The following is a 10,209-nucleotide window of genomic DNA, read 5'->3' as shown; positions in this document are numbered from 1 at the left end:
CCCCATCCCATTGCGGGGGGGGTGGGGTGGGGTGTGTGAGTGAGCGGCTGCGTGGTGCTCAGTTGCCAACTGAGGTTAAACCATGACACAAGAGAAAGCTGTTTAAAAACTGTATTTCAAACTTTTCTTCTTTCCTTGAGATAATTAGGTTTGTTTTTAAAATGTACCCTTTAATTTAGCAAGGGATATAGATGGAAAACCAAATGGTTCGTCCAAATACTCTCTGAAATTTAGGTCTATTCAAAATCCATACCCGCATTTGAATACAAATTTCACAAGTAGACTTATCTTCTTAACAAGAAACTGAGTGCAAGTCTGGGATTGTGCAGTGCTTTGAAACAAAGAATGTCAGTGTGGTGGCCTCACTCGAAAGGGTTAGAACTCATATCTGATTAATAGATAGCCCCTAATTTTAACCTCTATTTGGAATCAAATCTGGGCTTCTTGGGCTTGCAAAATCAACCTGTATATCTCTTAAGAAAGGGCCATCTCTGACCCCTCCATTCTTTCTGCTTCCATGAAGGCTGGAAATACCCCAGGAAACAGTTTCTCTCCTACTCCTACAACTCAGAAAGGCACAAAGTACTGACAGAAAGACAGAGCAGATTTACTCAATCTGGAAGAATTTTGGTTTTTAATGAACCTTTGGGATTGAGAGAAAGAGGGTTTCTTATTTTCCCTTTGCCCTTCTTACTTTTAATCTTTAATATTCACAGAAGAGTTTTTCCAATAAGATTTTAAAAAATTGATTCATTCTTTCTTATACAGGTTTTAATTCTGTACAAAACAATTGACCCCTACGAAATTATTCCTGTTTTTCATTGGCTTAACCGCTAAATTAATTAATTTGACTTCTTTCTAACAAAAGACATTATAGGATATTACGGACTTCGATTACCCCTTCCTTTCCTGTGTTTACCCCAAGATGCAGCAGGCAGCTAAAATTGTAGAGACAGGTTAAAACTGCAAAAGAGCGCAGTGTCAAAGTGTACTTTTTTAACTTGTTCTTGGATTCTCTACCAGTTGCAGAGAACTTGGCAACGTCTTTCTGGAAGGAAGGAAAGACTTGGTATAGAAACACAATCGTGTGATCACACACTCCAGGGAGTTCAGAGCCACACTGAAAATATTGTTCACCCTGCACGGTCAGCTGTAGTTTTAACTCACAAATATTTGCCTTTCTGAAAACCTTGCTTTCCAAATAATCAGTCTGAGACCATGAACTCTGCTGGGGGCAAATAAACCAACTGAAACAACTGCGTTAGGATTTTATATCAGCAATCTTGGAAATCAATGAGTTACTATTCTGACTAAAATTAGGGTTGATATAGGAGAGTGAGAAAATCACTTCAGAAGAGTGCAAGAATTTTAATATTAAATCAGAACACAGCAGCTTCTGCAACTCAGATTAAGGAAGAACACATGTATAAATTTAGCTTCTTTCATGATGAGATATTGCCAGAAATCAGTGAGTGATTCAGCCTTTTCAGCTACCAAGAGCCTACGAGACTAAAGGCTTAGTAAGTACAGAGTAGCTTCAGCTCTCAACGAATTCAGTGGGAACAGAGAGTTCTTCAGTTCGTCACAAGACTGGGCTCTAAGAGCTCAACTCGGTCAGCTATTATTAACTGCTTCCAAACTTGGATGCGTAAATTGCTACCAACAGAGTTTGAGACGTCTCTGCAGGATTTAGATGCTGCAGTGTCTGTATAGATTACTCAAAATGCCTTTGGAAAACACCATATCTCACAGGAAGTGGTCTACGTGCATCTGAATTTGAGATGGGCCAATGTGCTGCACTGGATCCAGCTGAGAAAATCACAACCTGAAACTAGCAGAGAGACCTTTGAAACCTGACCTGAGGGTATGAACCACTTCTGAAGGTGCTAAAGTGCTTAGCTTTAATATAGTTAAGTTATACTCAACTGCATTGAGTACTGTACTCTCAACCTGATTCTATTTTTTTAAATTAATGGACTATAATAAAACTAGGGATTTCTAAACAGTTAATCTCCATTTTGAGAAACCAAAGCTGTTCCTTTCAACTCATAACTGATACACAAATAAAATGGAGACAATTTAATTTTTATCTATGCAAAAGTGTCTGGCAGCTAGTAAAAGCCCTTGGAATGTGTTTGTCTGAGAGATTATTTGATCTTTCATGCTGAGAATAACAGTCAGTTTCTTTCCCAAAAACATAAGTAGACAATAACATGGTTTAGCCAGATAGTTTCTTATCACTCACCAACTGCCTCCAAGCAGTGGCAGAACACTATTATTGTATTACTTCCTGATCCCTTACCTCAAGTTTGGTTTCTGTCCAAATGTGAGCCCATATATCTTAGTGAGATAATTGGCTGCAAAATCTGCACTGATCAAGGTATTTGGTAGGAATTTCGGAGCCACTGTTAGCTGTAAAAGAAATATACAGGGGAATTCCAATTAAATGTAACAAATGTTTTAACCAAGTATTAGACCAGCAACAAAATACTTGCAAATTTATTTTCTCTAAACAGGCAAAAATAAATTAAACCGAATGCAGATTGCATGAACAAAAACAAATTGTCCTCACTCACTAATCTCTCCAGGAAGGAGACAGACTTTTGCTCTAAGATACGTGAATGTTTGTTTTGGTTGGAAGAGTCCTGTCTCTTTTTGGTGGAAGAAATCAAGACATCGTTATTCAGAGAGCAAACACGTTGCTTATTATTGTTCCTAATTCCTCAGTCTGCTGTGCCAAAAAAATCTGACCCGTCTCACAGTGGCCTACCACTTACCCCCATATGAAAGTATATTGGTGGGGGGCAGGGAAGTGTCACTTTATATGTCTGTTCCAATATTTCATCCATTTACGATGATCTTTTCAACAGAGGATTCAGGTTCCCAAAGGACAGGGATGCTTGTGAGCCAAATGATGGAATATCAAATGGGACTTCAAAGCAAAGACCTACTGTACAGTGATACTTTGTTCACTGAACAAGTGATGTATCAGAAACAAAATACAGAAAGGTCCTGTCTCCAAAACTTTGTAGTTGACGAGAGGTATAGGATTTGATGTGTTTGCTCTTGGCCTATTGCTATTTTTGTCAGTGATTTTAAAAAATAATGCTAAGAATGCCTGCATCTGAACAAAAATTGGTGGAGTGAAAACTAATGATCAAAAAAGCTCAGATTTACAGAGCATCCAGATAATACAATAGCTAGGTTCACTGAGTGGCTGCTAATAGCCAAGTCATTAATCTAGAAATCAAGAATACAGGTTACAATACAGGCTGGAGGACAGTTTTCTGGAAACCCAGAAGATTTATGCATCAAGAAAAAATGGGAAACAAATTCTTAACATAGTGCTGTAGTAGGTATGATCCTTGAGTACATAAGCAGAAGACTCCTGAATTGCAGTACGCAGATACAATCACATGGTTACAGATGTCAACTATAGTACTAATGAGACCACTCTTAGCGATATTTTATGTGCACTCTGAAAGGCTATTTTATGTACATTCTGAAAGGCTCTGGAGAGAACATCTTTTCTAGGGAGATACTGAAGTCTTTGTCATCTAAAGATTTGAGATCAGGATGGGAAACTCTGGGCAATGGAAGAGGTCTGCCGCCTAGCTTGAAATTCTTTGAATCTGTAAAGCTTCTTCCTCACAGCACTGTTGCATGAAAGAGAACTTAGTCCTTACAGCCAGCAAGGCACAGCAAGACTCACATGATGAGAAAACATATTCTTCAAATTTCTATTACAATAAAACTGCAATTGGTTATTAATAATAGTGTAAAACCAAAATATTTAAAAGATGAACAATGTGTGAAAGAACAGATACTTTATTGGAGAACTGCCTAACCCAAGCCTTAAACTATGTATTTACCTAAAGGGTGCCTAGATCTCTCTCTACTAGTTTGTCAAGTGTACACTGACGGACCATATCCAAGAACTTGCAATTTACTGCACTTATAATACAGTCCTATTTTTTAAAAGATGAAAGTACATTATTTACTGTTTTTCATTTTCACCTGTGCCAAAACCTCCATCCTTAAGCTGTCTTAAATGTTTAATGGTCACAAACACAAGAAAGATCTTTCCCACAAATCACACTCCTATCAGTACTTCCAGACTGTATGTAAGCAGTGGAAATAGGCATTTTACATATTACTGCAGTTGCCACAGTACTGCTCTTGGCTCTACTGATAATCTCTCACCTCCTGACCTGGGAGATATGATTTCAGGGAAGTGGATGAAGGCACTCATCTCTGACTAGGAAGGTCTGACAGTGCCTCAGAAAGAAAGAAGTCTCTACCGTGACATAATATTGAGAATTCAGACACAGGACTTAATCACTTTCATACATGGTGGCACATTAAAGCTTTTCTCCTGAAACGCGGTCTATTAGGTCATAACTTTTATACAAAACAAAGGGCATGGCTCAGGTATGTGAAATGAAAGCCATCAGAACCACAAGAAAGAGGAAAGAGGAAGAGAAGTTTCATCCAAAAAGAGTTTTCACTTGCTCAGGACTTTGCTTTGGCATTTCAGCACTTAGTCGTGAGACTAATTTATCTCCACTGGTTGACTGCTTGAAGGATTAATGCTGGATTGTTGTAACTGTTAGCAAAAATAAAGTTGTCTGAGTAGCTTTGTCTAGTATATTGCCTACTAAGTAGCAATCTGCATTTCTCCAGCTGCAATTTTCTTGCAGCTTTATTGCTGGATCTTCCTTTCCATATGACAGACAGTGTTTCTCCACTGTTAACTAAAGAGTTAACCAATGAACTCAGAAGGATTATACAAAAGTTATCACCAGTTTTGAAACAAGTTTTCTTGCTTATAACAAGCTTTGATATAAACAGAAGTACTGGATCCAGGTGAATCCCATATCACTTTGCGGATACAGGGAAATGTAAAACCTTCTGTCACCAAAATCACTAGCTTATAGTAAATAATAATGATAGCTCAGGACCTGGTCTCCAGTTTGGTGGAAGAGATTTCTGTTATTAACAAGGCTTACTGTGGATACTACATGACAGATACAAATTATGAGTGGGGTGAAAAATTAAAAAGGAAACTACAGCATCCGTTCTTTACTTGAAGTACTTGCTACTCATAAGCCACAGAAGGCTTTTAGCCTGTTACGGTATTTCTTTTCTCCGATCAACTATGCTAGTTTAACGAAAGATAATTTAGCTACATCTAATGGGATCACAATTGAAGATAAAGCAGCATTAAGATAATCCATAAAACAAGGAGCAAACTACCAGCAAATCCTTGCTCTCCTCCAGACACCACAGTTACTTGATCAGCAGTGTTTCCTGCTGCAGAGGGGATGCAGTTTGAAGCCAATCTGGTTTGTCCGGGCTTGTGATTTATAAAGAAATGTGTTATTTTTGTGGGTCCACAACTTCTCACTATAACTAGTTCTGACATTCGCTGATGTTTGCATTTTCTTTTAGGATCTTTTTCTCTCTGCAGTAAAGCCAGAAAAACCAAACACTTTGTTTTGTCACACAGGGAAAACTGGAGTGCAAAGTTCTGGAATATTAGTCAGAGTCTGGCTTGTTCTTTTTTATGGAGTTATGAACTGCCAAGATTGTTGTATGGAAATGGTGCTTGAAAGGGAGAAAAGAACACAGTGTTACTGTACTAACGAATGGGTTCTATTCTTAATCACTCCATACAGAAATCTATGGAGTGATTCTGGATATGTCTTGGCCTGACTGAAACCTGAATGTGGCCACATGTATATAAACAAAACGTCAAAAGGTCACAGATTTTAAGAGGATAATAAAATATATAGACAGACAGGCAGAGAGAGAGAGAGAGAGAGAGAGTGGGAGTGATGGAAGGGCAGAGGTTTTGTAGACAAAAGAAGTTCTGCCTGATGTTTTAACTTATATTTTTCTGTGGCATCCCAGTTTCTTCTGTAGCAAATATTTGTGGATGATCACTGGGGAAAAAGAAAGCCATAATGGGAACCATCCAGATGTAAGGGTATGTGAGAAGTTATTTCATTTCTTAGCCTTGGCAGGAAAGATGTGCTTCTGTCATGACATCCCACTTGGGTCATTAACAGGAAAGCACCCAGGATCTTCTCCACTTAAAAAGAAATTCAGCTCCTACCACTGCAGCTAAAAGAGTAAATCCATAACTTGTGCAGTTTCACTGTGTGTGGGTATCCCCTCACATCAAATCTAGTAAGAATGGGAGTCAGGGAAAACTGGATAGCTTGTTACAGATTTTGATGGCTCAAACACAGGTATTAGGATGCGTTTGTTCACAGATTTTTCAACCAGTCTCATCTGATGAGATATGCAGCATTTCACATCATTACCCCACAGCATATTTGCATACAGGCAGCTACCAAATTTGCATGTAGCTGATCCAAAGCCTACTGAAGACAGCAGTAAATTATAAATGCAGGGGCTCTCTGTACCTCCCTACACACACAAGGGATACTTTTCACCAGTTGCACAAATAAATAAGTGTTCAAAATATACCGGCATATGTACCCTCTAATTTTTTAGCACACTGATTGTCTTGACCTTAGATGAACCTGCATTAGAATATCACTTTAGCACAATTTTACTTATGTAGCGTATGTATTTTAAAAGAATTGAAGACTTGCTTGTTTAACTTTCAGACCCCGATTAGAAAAGAACTCTGAAAGCCTTGTGAGCCTCTTACCTTATTGTTTGCCAGATACAGGTAATTCAGGTTCTCCAGGTGCTCAAATGCTTCCTCTGGCAACCCTTAGAAACAGGAATAACTCTAATCAGTGACATTGGCACCTTATTGCCTCTCTGAGTGAAAATACCAGAGGGTAGCTTTCTCTCTCAGATATCTTTAATGTGAGGTTTAAATATTTTTCATTGCCACTGAAACAGTCTGACTCAGACCTATTGTTGTCTTTGGGTTTTTTTAAATTAAAAAACCACAGACTGTTAAGAGCAATGGAAGACCATTAAAAATCCTAAGCACGAAAGGCCTGTGGCCAACCCCACTGGCAAGGGTCAGGTACAGAGCTGTGTAGACTTACTGTACGGCTGATTATCGGTGCTCGCAGCAACCATGCTATCTGAGAAGTTTATTTTGTCATTTGCTCATGAATCTGCAAATCATTTTTCTTGGAAGGACATAATCTGAGGTTGTTTAATGATCAGATCAATCTGATCTATGACCATGATGTTGCCAAAATAACACCAGTATCTGCATGTCATAACCCTTCCCTTGTTCTGCTCCCCCACAATCCAGATAGCTACGCAGTAGCCAGCTCAGAGAGCTGATCCAACTTGGAGCTTACCCTCCCCCAATAATTACTAATTTTCAGCTGAATCACTCCACATCCAGCTGATCACACAAACACAATTGCTGTCACAATGGAAAGGCTGCAAATAACATTTTCACCTGGCACTTAGATAACCATAAGTCAAAGGTGAAGCTATTTCCCATGTCAAAACACATTGGAAACTCAGGGCTGCACTGAAGCTTGTGAAAGAAACATCAAGCCCCAAAGGTAATAACGTCAAAGTCTGAATCTATTAAGCATAGCCTTCCTTGTGCTATGTAAGAGAGCTTTGTTTTGGGTCCCATGCAGAATATGCCCACATTCTCAATAAGGGCTGTTCTCTATCATTGGAATAAGGATAGCAACAGCATTCAGAGCAACTGGGTGACACACAAGCTAACAATTATCTCTTTTGTATTGCATATCCTCCTCTCTCAGTATTTACTCCCATTCCTGTTTCTTTCGCTTTCCTTACTAACCCCTTGAAAAGTTTCTCTAATAAGCATATGACTTAGCAAGCAAAACCTGTCTACAAAAATCAAAACGGTTTTAGAAGAAGGGTAGAAGTTGCCTTATTTGCAATATATATTATTTGTATTTATACCAAATTCAACAAGGACTGAACTGGACTAAACTGCACTAACTGACTGACTAGACTGAACTAAACGAGTGGATTAAGAAACAAGGTCAGTCAGAAGGAAATCATTCCGCATGTAGACATTTCTGGTTCTCAAGTGCATTGCACTGATGTGCCTGTGGGACTGGAGGGAGTTTCCTGGACGAGAAGATCTCACGCCACAGTACACAGTGCTGCTGCCAGGTCTCCTCCACTGGTTCAGTAAGGCTGCATTCTTATACACTGAGTATTATGTTTCGGATGATAAAGTGCCTCCATGATCTGTGTGACGGCCAAAGGAGTGAGGCTTATAGCTAACCACTCCAATCAAGTCAATCCATCACTCTGTGGCTTTCCTTATCAGCTGTCACTGGCCTCACTGCACAAGCTGGTGCTGTGGAGGCACAGGCTCTGTCCACGTCACGGCTCTGCCAGCTTACCTTTTGAAGTTAGCCTGTTGTTTTGCAAATTGAGAGTTTCCAGTCTGTAAAGACGAGCAAGCTCTTCTGGAAAGATTTCTTCTATCTGGTTATTCTAAGAAAATGGAGAGTATTAATCATCAGCAAAGTAATCCAGGAAGGTTCCCAATAAACCCAGACTGTGAACTCCAACAAAATTTGGAAATGAACCCACCATGTCAAATCACTGTCAAGACTTCTCTCCATAATGAGCCAAACTCAGATCTCAAAACCAAGACATCCAAACCCAGCAGCATTTGAAGGCCTGAACCAAGTTTTGTAGCTTGTGCTCACCTCCAGAAATATCCGGCTTATGCACTGATAGCACACAAAGAGTGTGATAATGCCTGGCAAGGCCTATAATCCATCTGCCACAGCCAAACCTTGTAGCTGCAGCAAAGCATTTGCTACAAGGTTGGCACTGCAGATTTCCAAGTTTATTACTTCTGATATTTATGTGTTGTTTTAAAAACAACCCGTCATGGGCAGAGAGAGTCAAACTGGGCTCATTTCCTCTGGTTTTACTGTCAGGGGTGATTGCCATCAGATTTTCATTAACTTGCTGACTAACAGTCTGACCATTAATGAGTGATTCTAGTGTTTTAGCATCTAGCGGACTAGTCAAGGACCCACTGTGCTGGAAGTCAGGCCAATACAGAGAAAGTGACAGCTGCTCCTCCAAAAAGCTTCCCTGCTGTTGGCAGTAGAAGTGGGAGCCATGGCTAGCACACACCTGGGACAGATCTGCTGAGGAAGGTGCCAGCTTACATTACAGTTTTTCTAACTATGCTGCACTTGGATGGAAAGCTCTGAACAAAATCTGCAATTCATCCATTGAACAGAATTGGCAAATGGGAGCAATAAACAAAAAGCAGTTGGATAAGGGCCAAAGAGGCATTGAAAAGCCCGGAACTACTGCCACCACTCGGAGGAGGAACAGCCACAGGGCTGCCACGCTCCCGCCCTGCCCACGTCCTCAGGTGTCAGAGCACAGGCAGGGAAAGGATGCCTGCCCAAATGCTGGTCATAGGGATCGATTAACTAACAGCAGAGCACGGAAACCTGCTGACAGTCTAGGACAGACTGCTGCTTCTACCTGAAGCTTGAATCTCATATCCTTACATGCCCTTCTCCTGAAAAGACATGACGTCTCTGCAGTGGGTGTGACCTTCCCAGGTAAAATGACCCAAGAGTCTCCCGGCCGCATGCAGCCCAGCAAGTGCAGCACCAGCTGTCTGGATGTCACAGGCAATGCTGCTCACTGTGATGGATGGCTTCGGCCATGTTACGCCTGCTCCTTGCTGAGTCCATGTGCTGCAGGGAGAGACGGGACACTGCGGGACACTGGTTGGGTCTGTGTCTGGACTGGTACACTGTGTTTACTACACTTCAACTAACATGCAGTGCTGCCAGAAAAATTGTTGTTAATGAAGTAATTTAGCCCATCCTTTTCAAAGACACCTCAAAGGGAAAGGCCTTCACCAGAAACAGTAATTATTAGTTTGGACGAAAATTCTTCTCTTGGAGCTGGGAGAGAATAAGGAGAAAAATTTCCTATCCTTTTTCCTCCCTGGATCTGTGGGGAGAGAATTCATGCCAATAACCAGGCGCGCTTGTCGAGCACAAGCGCTGGGCCTGCTGCACCTCCTGCTTCCGACACGAAGCCAAGGAGCCGCTGAAGGATGCGGGAAGGAGCCGGGTTCAGGCGAAGGCAAGGACACGGGCCTGAGCAGCCCAGGGAGGCCCCAGAGGTGGCCGGGGGCGCGTCTGGGAGCTGGGTGGTCCGCGCCGGCCCGGGGACCTGCGGCCGGGGCTCGGCTCCCTTACCTGCAGGGAGAGGTGGTTGGTCAGC

General features: G+C 41.1%; 1 protein-coding gene across 1 annotated transcript in view; it reads right to left on the bottom strand.

Annotated features, from left to right (window-relative positions):
- Window positions 1-10,208, bottom strand: part of PODN (podocan) — a gene marked incomplete at its 5' end in the record, with an annotated part of 23,001 nt that extends 12,793 nt beyond the window's left edge. The window contains 4 exons of the mRNA XM_009287487.1: window positions 2,303-2,412; window positions 6,683-6,747; window positions 8,340-8,433; window positions 10,185-10,208. Of these exons, the coding sequence (XP_009285762.1) occupies window positions 2,303-2,412; window positions 6,683-6,747; window positions 8,340-8,433; window positions 10,185-10,208 (293 nt within the window). The remainder of the gene's footprint in view (window positions 1-2,302; window positions 2,413-6,682; window positions 6,748-8,339; window positions 8,434-10,184) is intronic.
- Window position 10,209: the final 1 nt, after the last annotated feature.

This window comes from Aptenodytes forsteri, unplaced genomic scaffold (assembly GCF_000699145.1).
Source record: "Aptenodytes forsteri isolate BGI_AS27 unplaced genomic scaffold, ASM69914v1 Scaffold119, whole genome shotgun sequence".
Taxonomy (NCBI): domain Eukaryota; kingdom Metazoa; phylum Chordata; class Aves; order Sphenisciformes; family Spheniscidae; genus Aptenodytes; species Aptenodytes forsteri.
The sequence above is the reverse complement of the archived record's forward strand: the minus strand, read 5'-3'. Positions and strand labels throughout refer to the sequence as shown.